This window comes from Meles meles, chromosome 7 (assembly GCF_922984935.1).
Source record: "Meles meles chromosome 7, mMelMel3.1 paternal haplotype, whole genome shotgun sequence".
NCBI lineage: Eukaryota > Metazoa > Chordata > Mammalia > Carnivora > Mustelidae > Meles > Meles meles.
In genome coordinates this window covers 69,948,714-69,964,934 of record NC_060072.1, presented here as the reverse complement: position 1 = coordinate 69,964,934, position 16,221 = coordinate 69,948,714, and the positions used below count along the sequence as shown (strand labels likewise).

General features: G+C 37.0%; 1 protein-coding gene across 1 annotated transcript in view; it reads right to left on the bottom strand.

The window, feature by feature from the left end:
- The window catches only part of DNAI7 (dynein axonemal intermediate chain 7), a 62,916-nt gene that overhangs the window by 19,005 nt on the left and 27,690 nt on the right, over window positions 1-16,221 (bottom strand). The window contains exon 8 of the mRNA XM_046011534.1: window positions 15,725-16,019. Within this exon, the coding sequence (XP_045867490.1) occupies window positions 15,725-16,019 (295 nt within the window). The remainder of the gene's footprint in view (window positions 1-15,724; window positions 16,020-16,221) is intronic.

Here is a 16,221-nt window from a genome sequence, read left to right as displayed (position 1 = left end):
ATGAATGTGTGATATTTAAATTAGGTCTTTCTAAAAATTTTGTAAGATATATAAATTGGGAAGATGATATTACCCAATACCTATAATTTTATTGTATTGTTATTAAATTTAAATTAACTAAAATATGGTACTAAGAGCCCTCTAGTGGTGAAGTTCTTAATAGACCTATGTGAAAAAAGATAACTGGCTCATCTTCTAAGAGAATTATTTTTTTTAACAAGGTGCTAAATGCTTTTTATTTGTGATCATGTCTCATATCACATACAACTCAGGTATTTGGGTAATTCCTTCATTTTTTTTTAATTCCTTCATTTTTTAAAAGATTTTATTTATTTGTCAGAGAGAGAGAGCAAGCAAGCACAAGCAACTGGAGAGGCAGGCAGAGGGAGAAGCAGGCTCCCTGCTGAGCAAGGAGCCCGACCTGGCACTGGATCCCACCACCTGAGCCAAAGGCAGAGGCCTAACCGGCTGAGCCACCCAGGCATCCCTAATTTCTGCATTATTATACCAACAATTTGTCTTGCAACCAGCCTCCAAATTCATTAAGAAGGGGAGATATATAAATATGCCAAACTAAAATTTAAAGGTAAGCAGTTTAGCCTAAATGAAAAAATAAAGTTGTAAAAATAAGGAAATCTCTTCCTCTAAAGCCAAAATATACTAAGTTTTCCTACTGTTGTTACAAGTAGTCCCTAATTTATACATACACTTAAACACATGTACACAGATACATAAAAGTTAAATTTCATGAATTTACATGCCAATTTAAAAAATTAAGAATACACTTTCCAAATAAAAATGTTGAGAATGACATTTAGGGTTATGATAGTCCCTATACTGCTGTGATTATAAAGGAATACAAAACTAACTGTCCTTCATATATTTTGCTTCATATTCATTCTAAGTTCCAAAAGGACTACAAGGAGCACACTTCCTGAGGCGTGGTGGTGGAAGTGGAGCCTCCCTATCACCACTTGTACTATGTCAGAGCACTAGGGATCAGAACTGCTGAGGACAGGGTCCCAGAGAATCTCTCCTGACAAGCTTGAAGATTGCCTAAACATAGCTAAGTGGTTCCCACCCACTCAACTGTAATTTAAAGGGTCTTAAGCATTTCTAATACAGGATAACTTAAATGTGGATAGTAGTTGATTCCTTGATACAGGTGGCTGTTTTTTTTATGTAGGTTGTTCACAACAAATCAGACTCAAGTCAGGGCCTACTTTTAATCACTTAACCATACATTCATTCACTTATTTCATCATTCATTCAATAAACGTCCACTGAACACCTAGTTCATTCAATAAACGTCCACTGAACACCTATCATGTACCAGGCCTTGTGCTTACGGTAAATATGAACTCTGTCAAGACTATGCTTGTCCTCAAGATCATAATTATTGTTTAAGGTTAAGAATTCTGATAATTGGGGCGTCTGGGTGGCTCAGTGGGTTAAAGCCTCTGCCTTCGGCTCAGGTCATGATCCCAGAGTCCTGGGATCGAGCCCCACGTCGGGCTCTCTGCTCAGCAGGAGGCCTGCTTCCTCCTCTCTCTCTGCCTGCCTCTTTGCCTGCTTGTGTTCTCTCTCTGTCAAATAAATAAATAAATCTTAAAAAAAAAAAGAATTCTGATAATTAAGCAGAATAAGAATGGAGTAGAGACATCTAATTTAGCCTGAAGGAGAAAACTTTATGAGGTAAAATTTAAGGTAAGTCTTTAAAGACAATGAGAGGGGCGCCTAGGTGGCTCGTGGGTTAAGCCTCTGCCTTCAGCTCAGGTCATGGTCTCGGGGTCCTGGGATGCGGGGCTCTCTGCTCAGCAGGGAGCCTGGTCCCCCCACCCCCGACACCCCACCCACCCACCTGCCTCTCTGCATACTTGTGATCTCTGTAAAATAAATAAACAAAAGCTTAAAAAAAAAAAAAAGACAAAGAGAAGTTAAGTGCAGTGGATACGGATAATGGGTGGAAGAGAATTTCCCAATGACAAAATAGCAAACGGGGTTATCACAGAGTCTTATGAACTTTCTCCCTTTAAAATCAAAAAAGGAAATACATTGTTTCATTTTATATTAGAAAAGTAATGTGTGAAAAAAAATGAGATGTGTGTGGGTTCAGTACTTGCTTATTGTAAATTCAAACAATACAGAAGTGTAAAGAAAATTTTTTTTTTTAATATTTTATTTATTTGACAGAGAGAAATCACAACTAGGCAGAGAGGCAGGCAGAGAGAGAGGAGGAAGCAGGCTCCCCACGGAGCAGAGAGCCTGATGCGGGGCTCGATCCCAGGACCCTGGGATCATGACCTGAGCCGAAGGCAGAGGCTTTAACCCACTGAGCCACCCAGGCACCCCTAGAAGTGTAAAGAAAATTTTTAAATCACTGATAATATAGAATCATCTCACTTTTCTCACACTCCCCACACCTGACCACCAAAACAGCCACTGTTTGGTGACTAGGCTTCCAGACTTTTCTCTATGCATTAACAAGTAACAGAAATCCCCTCACAAAACAGAATCCTATGGCTAATGTGGTTTTGTAACTTGAATAAGTATCTTAACAATACATTTTCAGTATCTTCCTATATAAAAGTATATAGGTTCCCATTCAAGATGATGATGTAGGAGGATCTTGAAACCACCTCCTCCCACAGACACATCAAAACTACAGCTACATATGGAACAGTTTCCTCTGGGGCTGGGGGCTGGGGGAGCCCAAAACTAGCTGAGTGACTCCCACACATTGGGTGGATGAGAAAAAGCCCACATCAAAGTGGGTAGGAAAGGCGGAGACACAATCTTGCCATGAATCCCACCTCCCTGCAGTGACCCGCAATTGGGAGGGAATACATAAACATCATCTTTTCTCTGAGGACTGAAGTATTTGAACCCCATATCTAGCACCCTAACTTTTAAAACCTGCAATTGAGAGACCAGCTCCTAAAATACTTAGCTTTGGCAGCAGATGGGGCTTGTGTCCACAAAACCCACAAGGCTGTAGCAAGCTGAGAAACAGCTAAAAGGTTCCCGTCCAAGACTTACCAGCCTAGTGCAGAAGCAGCTGACTGAAAATCACCTCGACTTTCTGTGAAAGAGGCTTATTAGCTTATCTTAAAGTATAGGCCTGAGGGCCAGGCATCTAATTTAACACACATCTTAGGGGCCTACTGAATTTACTCTTCAAAAACAGAAACCAGTGGGCACTATCTCAGCGTTCTCCCTCTGTCTGGCTCCAGATGCCAGTATCTCCCAGAAAGGAGCGTGTAACCTTTTTCTGTGTGTGATTTTTGCAGCTGCCACCCAAGGGGACACCTTTACATTGCCTGGCTCTGGTGACCAATAGGGCTCACACACGAGTCCCATAGGGCTATAACAAATAGAGAAAGAGTTCTTAACTGGCCACCGTCCCAGGGCACAGCAGAGAAGAAACAGACCCAGGAGCTTATTAGTCTTTTTGTGAAAGAGGCCTACTAATCTAAACAGCTGAAGCCTGAGGGGCAGGCTTCTAATTAAAAACACATCCAAGGGCCCACTGTAATCCTGTCCAGAGAGTGCAATGGGTGGTCTCTCTGCTCACTCTAGAGCACCAGTATCCAGCAGAGCGGAGTTAGTACACATCCTTGGTGCCCTGAGTTTTGCATCTAGTTCCCTGGATTTTGTGGCTGCTGCCCAGGGGACACCTCTTGATTGCCTGGGGATGATGGCCAATGGGCTTGTATTCATGAGCTCAACAAAAAACAGTTGCAAAGAAAGAAAGAGTCTTAACTGGCTATCACCCCACGGCTTAGCTCAGAGAGGGAGCAATCAAAAATCCTTCTTCCAGTACTCCCCAGAAAGATGTATATTTGCATACTGCTGCCTGAAGGCCTGGCTTCAATCAGCCTGAATTTAGGTGCTGATTGAGACCCTCAGCTGGGGAAACAGAGATCTTGGTGCATTCTCAGCTACTGAGAACCATTAAAAATAAAGTAGTCTGCTTTGTACAATCGCAAAAGATTAAAAGGCAATGAAGAGCTAAGGCAGGGTTGAAAGATACATTTTATCTGTTACATGAAGCTCCTCCAAGACTGGGAGAGGTGGCTGTTTAATGCACAGAAACCAACACAGAGAGTCAAGTAAAGTGAAGAAACAAAGGAATACATTCTAAAAGAAAAAATAAGATCAAATCTCAGAGAAGACCTTGCTGAACTGGAGATAAGTGGCTCATCTGATAAAGGTTCAAAACAAAGGTCATAAAGATGCTCACCAGCATAAAAGAAAAAGGCATGAACAAAGTATTTTGTTTTTTCAACAAAGAAAATACAAGAGTGTGGAATAGAAATCACAGAGCTAAAGAATACAATAAATGAACTGAAAAATACAATTAATAAACTCAAAGACAGGGCAGTAGAATTCACCCAATCAGAGTAGAGAAAGAGAGTGAGAAAGTGTGGAGATAGCTTTAGAGACTCACAGACATTATAGAGACCAACACTCATATTATAGGGGTCCCAGAAGGAGAAAAGAGAAGGGGGTAGAAAACTTATTTGAAGAAATAATGACAGGAAACTTCCCTACCCTGGGGAAGGAAACAGACATCCAGATTCAGAAAGCCCAGAAAGTTCCAAAAAAGATGAATGCAAAGAGATCCACACCAAGACACATTTTAAGCGTCAAAAGTAAAAAAGCCAAGGAAAGAATCTAAAAAGCAGCAAACGAAAAATATTTCATGACATACAAGGTAGCCCCCATAAAACAGTGAGTAGATTTTTTTTCAGCAGAAAGTTTGCAGTCTGGACGTTAAGTGCCCCAAATTTATTGGGCTAAAAGAAAAAGAGAAACAGAAACAAAAAGCCCTGACAACTAAGAATACCTGTGTAAAGTTTTACAGGCGAGGTAAACACAACACCAGGCAAGGTAGGCCCAAGGCAAGATTTATTAGAGGCCTTCTCCCGCGAAGTTTCAGGGCTCAGGAGAAGGGGAGGCAGGAAAGTTGCACCCGGAGGAGGTGGGTGCCCTCGGGCGAGGTTCCACGGCTCACAGAAAGAGAGAAGGATAGTGAGTCGGGGAAGTCTTGCTGGGAGGGAGTTGGCGAGGTCCTTTTATCGGGTTGAGGTAGGGCATAGCCTTGCGTCCATATAAGGCAAGGTATGCGGTGATCGGAGGGTATGGGGCTGGAGAGTGTATCGGACCAAGGTAAGGCAAGGTATGTGGTGATCGGAGGGTATGGGGCGGGGGAAGTCTGTGATGGACAGTTCCCCATTCGGAAGTTCCTGGGTGGAGAGTTTCAGTTTCCTGGCAGTGAGGTGGAGGCTGCAGTGAGGGCAGTGGGAAAGTCCGCCATCTTGGAGAGGGTTGGTGGGAAGATCCGCCATTTTGGAGCCCCGGTTTCCCAGCCGGCCCATCAACCTGGCAAAGTTATCATTCAGAACTGGAGGAGAGATAAAGAGCTTTCCAGACAAGCAAAAGGTAAGAGTTCATCACCAGTAGAATAGTCTTATACATAAGAAATGTTAAAGTGAGTTCTTCAAATTGAAACAAAAGTGTACTAATTAGTAACAGCAAAACACATGGCAGTCTCACTGGTAAAGGTAAATATATAGTAAAATTCAGAATAATTAATGGCTTAAAGATGGTCATTCAACTTCTCATAAAGCTACTGTAAAGGTCAAAATACAAAAGTGGTAAAAATAACAATAACTACAATAATTCCTAAGGAATACACAAGTAAAAAGATGTAAATGGTGACATCAAACCCATCAAACATGGTGGGAGTAAAAATAGAGTTTTAGAATGTGTTCAAACTTAAATTGTTATCAACTTAAAATAGATTGTTATAAATAGTTGTCTTACATAAGCCTCATAGTATCCACAAAGCATAGAACTTATTAGAGACACACAAAAGATAGAAAAGAATCAAAGCATACCACTACAAATCAAGGAATCATTCAAAAGGAAGAGAGCAAGAAAAGGAGAACACAGGAATTACAAAATAACTAAAAAACAATGAACAGAATGTCAGTAAGTAAATACCTATCAATAATTACTTCAAATGAGAACCAGCTAAACTTTCCAGTCAAAAGACATAGAATGACTGACTATATCATAAAAAAGGAAGACCTATCTATTGGCTGCCCCAAAGAGATTCACTTCACATGTAAACACACACACACTGTGTGAAGGGATGGAAAGAAATACTCCATGCAAAGGGAAACCAAAAGAAAGATAAGGTAGCTGCAACTTCATCAAAGACTTTAAGATAAAGACTAGTAAGAGACAAAGGTCATTACATAATGATAAAGGGGCCAATCTAACAAGAATTCATGACGTAAATACTTATGTCCCCAACATAGGAGGACCTAAATATAGAAATCAATTATTAACAGATCTAAGGGAGAAATAGAGAGCAATACAATAATAGTAGGGGGCTTTAATACCCCACTTTCATCAATTATTAGATCACTCAGACAGAAACCAATAAGGAAACATTGCCCTTAAATAATATGGTAGATCAGGTGGACTTAACAGACATTTACAGGCCATTCCAACCAAATGCAACAGAATATACATTCTTCTCAAGAGCATATGGAACACTCTATTCTCCAAGGATCACATATTAGGCCAGAAAATAAGTCTTAATAAATATAAGAAAACTGATATATCAAATTTAATCAATTACAAGAAGAAAACTAGAAAATTCACAAATATGTGGTGCTTAAACAACATGCTACCAAACAACCAATGGGTCAAAGAAGAAATCACAGAGAAATTAAAAAAAAACACCTTGAGATGAATAAAAATAGAAACAACATACCAAAACCTCTGGGATGTAACAAGAAGAGTTGTAAAAGAAAAGTTCATAGTGGGGCGCCTGGGTGGCTCAGTGGGTTAAGCTGCTGCCTTCGGCTCAGGTCATGATCTCAGGGTCCTGGGATCGAGTCCCACATCGGGCTCTCTGCTCAGCGGAGAGCCTGCTTCCCTTCCTCTCTCTCTGTCTGCCACTCTTGTGATTTCTCTCTGTCAAATAAAAAAAAAAGAAAGAAAAAAATCTTAAAAAAAAAAAAAGAAAAGTTCATAGCAATAAAGGCCTATATCAAAAAACAAGAAAGATTCCAAATAAACCACCTAACTTTATACCTCCAAGAACTAGAAAAGGAACAAATGAAGCCTAAAATTAGAAGTAAATAATGAAGATCAGGATAGAAATAAATGAAGTAGAGACTAAGAAAACATTAGAAAAGATCAATGATGAGAGACTGTGGACTCTGAAAAACAACCAGAGGGTTTTGAAGGGGCGGGGGGGGGGGGTGGGGTGGGAGGTTGAGGAACCAGGTGGTGGGTAATAGGGAGGGCACGTACTGCATGGAGCACTGGGTGTGGTGCAAAAACAATGAACACTGTTATGCTGAAAATAAACAAATCAAAATAAAAATAAATGAAAACAAAAGATCAATGAAAGAGTTATTTTTTATTTTTAGATTTATTTTGTTTGGCTATATTTACTTATGTGTTATTTTATTTTTTTATCATTATTATGTTATGTTTGTCACCATACAGTACTTCACTGGTTTTTGATGTAGTGTTCCATGATTCATTATTTGCATATAACACCCAGTACTCACAGCATATATGATTCTCAATGGGGAAAAGAAGATCAGGAACATGACAAGGATGTCCACTCTCCCCACTATTGTTCAATATAGTACTAGAAGTCCTAGCACCAGCAATCAGAGAACAAAAGAAATAAAAGGTATTCAAATTGGCAAAGAAGAAGTCAAACTCTCTCTCTTCCCAGATGACATGATACTGTACATGAAAAACCCAAAAGACTCCACCACCAAATTACTAGAACTAATACAGCAATTCAGTAATGTGGCAGGATACAAAATTAATGCACAGAAATCAGTTGCTTTTCTATACACTAACAATGTAAGTGTAGAAAGAGAAATCAGGGAATTGACTCCATTTACAATGGCACCAAATACCATAAGATACCTAGGAGTAAACCTAATCAAACAGGTAAAACATCTATAGTCTAGAAACTACAGAACACTTATGAAAGAAATTGAAGAAGACACAAAAAGATGGAAAAGCATTCCATGTTCATGGATTGGAAGAATAAACATTGTTAACATGTCTATGCTGCCCAGGCAATCTATACTTTTCAATGCCATCCCGATCAAAAGACCAATGGCATTTTTCAAAGAGATATTTTTTAAAGAAGATAAACAAAATTAACAAAACTTTGGCTGGATTCACCAAGAAGCAAATAAATAACATCAGAATTGAAAGAGGAGACATTACAACTGATAACACAGAAATACAAAGGATAAGAGACTACTCTGAACAATTTATACACTAACAAAATATACAACCCAGAAGAAATGGATGTTCCTAGAAACATACAACCTGCTAAGACTGAATCTTAAAGAAACAGAAAATATGAACAAATCAATTTATAGTAAGTAACTTGAATAAGTAATCAAAAATCTCCTAGCAAACAAAAATCCAGGACCAGATGGCTTCACTGATGAATTCTACCAAACATTTAAAGAATAATTAATACTGGGCGCCTGGGTGGCTCAGTGGTTTAAGCCACTGCCTTCGGCTCAGGTCATGATCTCAGGGTCCTGGGATCAAGTCCCACATCGGGCTCTCTGCTCGGCAGGGAGCCTGCTTCCCTCTCACTCTCTCTGCCTGCCTCTCTGCCTACTTGTGATCTTTCTCTGTCAAATAAATAAATAAAATCTTTAAAAAAAAAGAATAATTAATACTAATCCTTCTCAAAGTCTTTCCAACAATGTAATAAAATGGAATATTTCCAAACTCATTTTACAAGGTCACTATTATCCTGATACCAAAACCAAACAAGAACACCACAAGAAAATTACAGGTCGGGGCGCCTGGGTGGCTCAGTGGGTTAAAGCCTCTGCCTTCGGCTCAGGTCATGATCCCAGGGTCCTGGGATCGAGCCCCGCATCGGGCTCTCTGCTCACCAGGGAGCCTGCTTCCTCCTCTCTCTCTCTCTGCCTGCCTCTCTGCCTGCTTGTGATTTCTGTCTTTCAAATAAATAAATAAAATCTTTAAAAAAAAAAAAAAGAAAATTACAGGTCAATATTTCTGATAAACATAGCTGCAAAATCCTCAACAAAATATTAGCAAAGGGAATTCAACAATACATTAAAAGGGTCATACACTATGATTAAGTAGGATATTACAGGGATACAAGAATGGTTCACATCCATAAGTCAGTCAATGTGATATAGCACACTAACAAAATGAAGGATAAGAATCATATGATTATCTCAATAGATGCTGAAAAATCATTTGACAAAATTCAACAGCCATTTTGAAAAGAACTTTCAACAAAGTAGGTATAGAGGGAATGTACCTTAATATAATGAAGGCCATATATAACAAGCTCACAACCATCATACCCAACACTGAAAAGCTGAAAAGCTTTTCGTATAAGACCAAGAACAAGACAAGGATGCCCACTCTTTACCACTTTTATTCAACATAATATTGGAATCCCTAGCCAGGGCAATTAGTCAAGCAAAAGAACAAGTAAAAATGCCACTATTTGCAGATGACATGATATTATACATAGAAAACACTAAGGACTACACCAAAAACCTGTTAGAACTTATCAACAAATTCAGTAAAGTTGTAGGATACAACTCAACATACAAATATCACTAATGTTTCTATACACTAAAAACAAACTATCAGATAAATTAAGAAAATAATCCAATTACAATTTTATCAAAAAGAATAAAATACCATAAAATAAATTTAAGAAAGGAAGCAAAAGACCCATATATTGAAAACTATAAAACACTGATAAAAGAAATTAAAAGCACAAATAAATGGAAAGATATTCTATGTTCATGGAGAGAAAGAATTAATATTGTTAACAAGTTCATATTAGCCAAAGCAATCTGCAGATTCAGTGTGATGGCTATCAAAGTTCCAAAAACATTTTTTTACAGAAATAGAACAAATGATCCTAAAATGTGTATGGAATTACAAAAGACCCTGCATAGCCAAGGCAATACTGAGAAAGAAAAACAAAGCTGAGGCATCACACATTCTGATCTGAAATTGTATTACAAACCTATAGTAATTAAAACAGTATTACATTGGCATAAAACAAACACATGTATCAATGGAACACAATACAGAGCCCCAAAATAAACCCATGCATGCCTGGTCAATTAATTTACAAAAAGTACCTGGGAATATGCTATGAGAGAAGACCAGTTTCTTCAGGAAATGGTGCTGGGAAAACTGGATGGACATATGCAAAAGAATGAAACTGGAACACTTTACATCATACACAAAAATTATCTCAAAATGGATTAAAGACTTGAACATAAGATCTAAAACCATAAAACTCCTAGAAGAAAACATAGGTGGTAAACTCCTTAACATTAGTCTTGGTGACCAAAAATCACAGTCAACAAAAGCAAATATGAATAAGTGGGATTATATCAAACTAAAAAGCTTCTGTAGAACAGACAAAACAATTAACAACATGAAAAGGCAACTTATCAAATGAACGAAAATATTTGCAAATCATATATTTGATAAGGGGTTAATATCCAAAATATATAGAAGTTACATAACTCAATAGTAAAAAATGGTAAAAAAACAATGCAATATAAAAATGAATAGACATTTTTCCGAAGAAGACATTTAAGTACGTGAAAGAGGCCAGTGGGTACATGAAAAGGTACTCAACATCACCAATCATCAGGGCTGTGCAAATCAAAACTACAATGAGATATCACCTCTTACCTGTTAGGATAACTATTTTCAAAAAGATAATAACAAGGGTTGGCAAGGAAACAGAGAAAAAGGAACCCTTGTTCACTGTTGGAGGGAATGTAATTGGTGCAGCCACTGTGGAGAACAGTCTGGAGCTGCCTCAAAATAATTTAAAAAAAGAACTACTATATGATCCAGTAATTCCACTCTTGGGTATTTATCTAAAGGAAATAACACTAACTTGGAAAGATATATGCACCGCAATGTTCACTACAGCATTATTTATCGTAGTCAAGACACAGATGCAATGTAAATGTCCACTGATGGATGAATGAATAAAGAAAACATGGTATTGGGGCGCCTGGGTGGCTCAGTGGGTTGGGGCCTCTGCCTTCAGCTCGGGTCATGATCCCAGAGTCCTGGGATCGAGCCCTGCCTACATTGGGTTCTCTGCTTGGTGGGGAGCCTGCTCCACCCCCCTCCCCCGCCTGCCTCTCTGCCTACTTGTGATCTGTCAAATAAAATCTTTAAAAAAAAAAAGAAAGAAAGAAAACATGGTATATATACACAATGGAATATTATTAAGCCATAAAAAAGGAAATCTTGCCATTTGTGACAACATGGATGGACCTTGAAGGCATTATGTGAAATAAGTCAGAGAAAGACAAATATTGGATGATCTCACTTATATGTGGAAGCTAAACAAAACAAAAACAAACACAGAGATTTACCAGAGATTGGGAGGTGAGTAAAATGGATGAAGATGGCTAAAAGGTAAAAAAAAGTCTAGGTATAAAATGCATCCTGGGGATGTAATGTACAGCACAGTGACTGTAATTCATATCATATTGTATATTTGGAAGTTCCTAAGAGATATCTTAAAAGTTCTCATCACAAGAAGAAAATATTTGTAACCATGTGTGATGATGATATTAACTAGACTTATTGTGGTAATTATTTCATAGTAAAGATATCAAATGATATGTTGTACACCTGAAAATAGGTATGTCTATTTTATCTCAATAAAAATTTAGAATTTAAAAGAAGTACAAAAAATCTATATCCTTATTTTGAATGGCTACTAATATTTGACTGTTGACTATTTGATAATTACTCTGTGAACTATATTTGCTACTATAAAAATCTCAATAAACATTGTAGCACATTTTTATTTACTTGTCATATTATTTCATAATAAATTACTAAAATTAAAATCACTATTGGGTACATTACCAAACTGCCCTTCAGAAAGATTTGTACAAATTTACATATCTAACAACAGTATGTGAAAATGCCTTCTCCCCCTCATGCTCAACCTGAGAAGACAGGGCATATAATGCTGCTTCTATCATTTACCTGATTCAGTATCTTTTCATTCCTTCATTGGCTAGTTGCATTTCTCCTCTCATCTGCTTATTCAAGTCCTTTGTCTAATTTTACATTAGGAAATTATCTTAGCAATTTGTAAAAGCTCTTTTATATTAAAATATTAACCCCTTGTTTTATATGTTTAAATAGTTTCTCATTTATTATCTTTCAACTCTCTTCATAGAGAGTTTTATTTGGCTATACAAATGTTTGAATCCAGTGAATCTCCTTTTACCATCTTGATTTTGATGCACTGATAAGATCTTCTTATAAAGACAACAAAATAACTTTCCTATGTTCTCATATATTTCTATCATTTTGAGTTTTGATTAGTTTGTTTTTATATTTTAAACTTCAATGTTACTTTTTAATATGTAGAGTGAAATACAAATAAAAACTAATTTCAAATCTCAAGCCAATTATTATATTAAACCCATCTTTCCCTTCTCAATTTCTGGAACTTCTTTTATACAGATTTTCAATCTCTTACTCCTTTCAACCCTTTCTTTTATGTCCCCCCACCCCCAAATTCCAAATTATCTTCATCCTCCCTTTTTGAGCTGCTGATTCTCTTTATATATCCAGTGATTTTTGTCTTCTGCAGGCTACCCACACTTACGAAAGGTGGTTTACACTGTTCAGAATTCGTAGCAAGAGTGACCACTGTTCAAATCTGCTCACTCTCCTTTCCTACCCAGCATAGCACAGCAAGTGCCTGGGGGATTCTTCACACTGAGTGGTTACTGCTCCCCGGGCTTGATGCGGCCCCACCAATCCTCCCTCAGCACAGCAGATGGCTTTTCCCTCCTGCCTCGCACACTTAACCATTACTGCAGGATTCTTCTGCTTCTTGGAACTCATACATGCTTTAGCATCATTCATATAAACTTTCTCAGAATGCTATGGGCGTTTTGGAAGGATGACAGATCACATGTGCATAAACATCTATACACACACGCTTGTTCAGTGTGATAAGAGTTTGGGTTCCTGAAAAAAGGCGCTAAGTGAATTAATGTTACTCATTTTGGGGCCATTTTCTCTTTTAAAATCCCCTCATAATAGAGTTCCCTCCAGCCAGGTTTCCCTGTCTACCCTCCACGCAACTGTAAGTCAAGCTTCCCAGGCTGTGGAGAAGTTTCATAAAATAAAGTAACTTCTACCATACCACTCATTGCCGGCTCCTCTTTGTTCTGGGTTTCCTAGATTACCTACTTGAGGACAGCTTCAATATTCCATGAAACATGCATTTTACCACGGGGTAAAAAACTTTTCCTGGGCATACTTTTGTGGCATTATCAACATTAGCCATTGGTATACCTTTAGTTATTGCTATAAGTTAAAACTGTTCAATAAAGCATTAAATAAAAATAGAAAAAACAAATGTAAACACATAGGTAAGAGCCATTTGATTTGAGGAAAGCTTAATTTGGTAGCTTTGAGCTCCCTAGTTGAGAGGAAAGCAAACAACTGTACCAAAGGACAGACCTTGAGGAAAATCTATAATTGTGCTATTTGGTATTACAGTGAATTTATATGCTTATATTTTTAATATAAAATTATTTCCAATATTAACAGAATTATAATAAATCATCATTGCATAAGGCCATTTTAACAGACATATGTGCATAAGAAAGAATTGTGTTAGCCATGTAAATTCATGTAATCTATCAAATTATGTTTTCTAATTATTATTTCAAATTTTCAAGTAATGTGAAATTCTTGAATAAAATGTTGATGGGTTTTCAATTAAATATTAATTATAATCAAGGAACTTGAGGGGGAGAAATTATCCAATATTTTGAATCAGATCAAGGCCAAACATTTTTAGACACTTTTTTCATATACAATAATTTTGTTACCTTGTTTTTAATTTGTTCTGTGTTCATGAATGTTCAACCATAAATCCTGTCAAATTTTAAGTTAATGGGTTTTCATTTTGTTTTCTACTGCATATTTAATTATTGTGAGGTTCAGGGCCCATTTACTCATTCTTTATCCTCCTCCCTTAGAAATCAGTATGCCCCTTCCACGCACATCTTATTAGCTAAAGCAAGTCCTCGTCATGCCTAACTTCAGGGGGATGAGGAGAGTAATCATCCAATATGTTCAGAAAAGGCAGGAGAACTATAAATATTGGTGAACTCTATCTAGTGAAGCTAGCATGCTACCTGAGAGGTAAAAATTTTTTTTTTAATTTTAAAAGCTATCGGATTGCTCAAAGAATATTCTTTTTTTAAGTACAAATTTCTGAAGAGCAAATTATTTCCCATCTCTCTAAAATATCAGCTGTATACAGGTTTCTGGGTTCTCCTCCTCTATTCCTTTTCATTTTTACATGGTCATAATATTCTAAATACTATTCTTTGTATTGATCATTATGTCACATCCATTTTCTATATTGCTAAAGAATCTCTATAATTTTTTATTCTGGTGTGATATTTAAATGGAATTTTTCAACCACACATATTCTTAGAATTTTTAGTAATTCCTATTCTGACTTCAAATTTACATTCAATCTAATTCTTAACCCTTCCCTGTGTTTAAAGAAAATAAACCAATAAAACAACACACATCATGTTTTAGGCACTTGTAGGAAAACCTGTTATTTCTGGTCCTTCCTAAAATGCAGATTTTTTTTTATTTTTAATTTATACATTTGTTTATTTTTTCATGTGTTTAATAAATATTGATTAGGCATCTACTCTTTGCCAGGGATTGTTCTTTGTGTGTGTGTGTGTGTGTGTGTGTGTGTGTGTGTGTGTGTTTAAATTTTTCTGTATTTTTATTCATTTGAATGCCCTGGGTATAAAATTTTAGTGTTTTTTAAATAATTTTTTATTTTTTTATTAACATATAATGTATTACTAGCCCCAGGGATTCAGGTCTGTGAATCACCAGATTTACACACTGCATAGCACTCACCATAGCACATACCCTCCCCAATGTCCATAACCCAACCACTCTCTTCCTAACCCCCACCCCCCCCAAATGCAGATTGTTTATGGCCAAAGAAAAAGGCTTCTTGGTTCTGAAAAATTCTAAAGAGACAATTCTAAGATAGTAACTAAGTAGCTTGGAAATTCCAGAAATAGGAAAGAACAGAAAATGACTAAAGGAATATGATTATTAAATTACCCAAATATGTTATCTCTAAAGATGTCAACTTCTTCAGAGAGTAGTACAATACTTTAAGAAAATCAGTTTTACTTTATAAAATTCTTTCTTACAAAACCTAAGAAAGTAATGTAAGATAATCCTTTAGTTTGTGAAAGTATTTACCTTAAGTTTCCATATAATGGCAAGTTCCCTTAAGTGAATTTGAAATACAATATATAAAAATTAAATTTGCTTCTAAGTTGGTCAGGCATGTCCCTAAAATATAACTGAGCAACTCCTGTGCTGAACTTTAGGATGCTGAAGCAACAGGCTCAACTATGAATAGCAACTATTAATAGAAGGCAAGAAGAAAATGTACACATTCAAAATTGAGCTACTGACAAGAAAGTGGCTTTCAGACAACTTCTAGTTGTTTAGGAAAAAATCTTAAGAATGCTCTAATAACACCTATTACATGAAGAAAATATATATATGTTTTAAAAATGTGTCCTACCGTTTGTACTTCACTACCACTTTGTTCCTCAAATTTTGTTTCTTCTTCATGAACAGAGTTAGACTCATTTTCTTGTTGTTTACCCTCTTCTTGGAGTTCTTTGTCGATTGCTGTTTCTTCCTTGACAAAGTGATTGACTGTGGCAGTATATTCTCGTAATGATGTTGGAACAGGGCGCAGCGGTGTGACATGGTCGTAGTGAGTATGTAGGAGGCGTAGAGCAATGTCACTTGTTGCTAAAATCCTTGGAATTTCAAATCCAATTTGTGTTTCAGAGAATCTGACACTTTTGTACCTGTCAATAATTTTAACAAAAAGGATGAGACCCTAGGAAACTAAGTCTGTTGAGAATTTATACCTAAGCAGTATTTCTCTCCACTTGAATTTTGCCAAAATTTGGAGCCCTGATGCATACTTGCTTGCTTTGCAGCATTTGGACCCAACTGCTAATGTTGTCCTTCTCAAAACACTCTCTTGGGATCTATGACCCCATACTC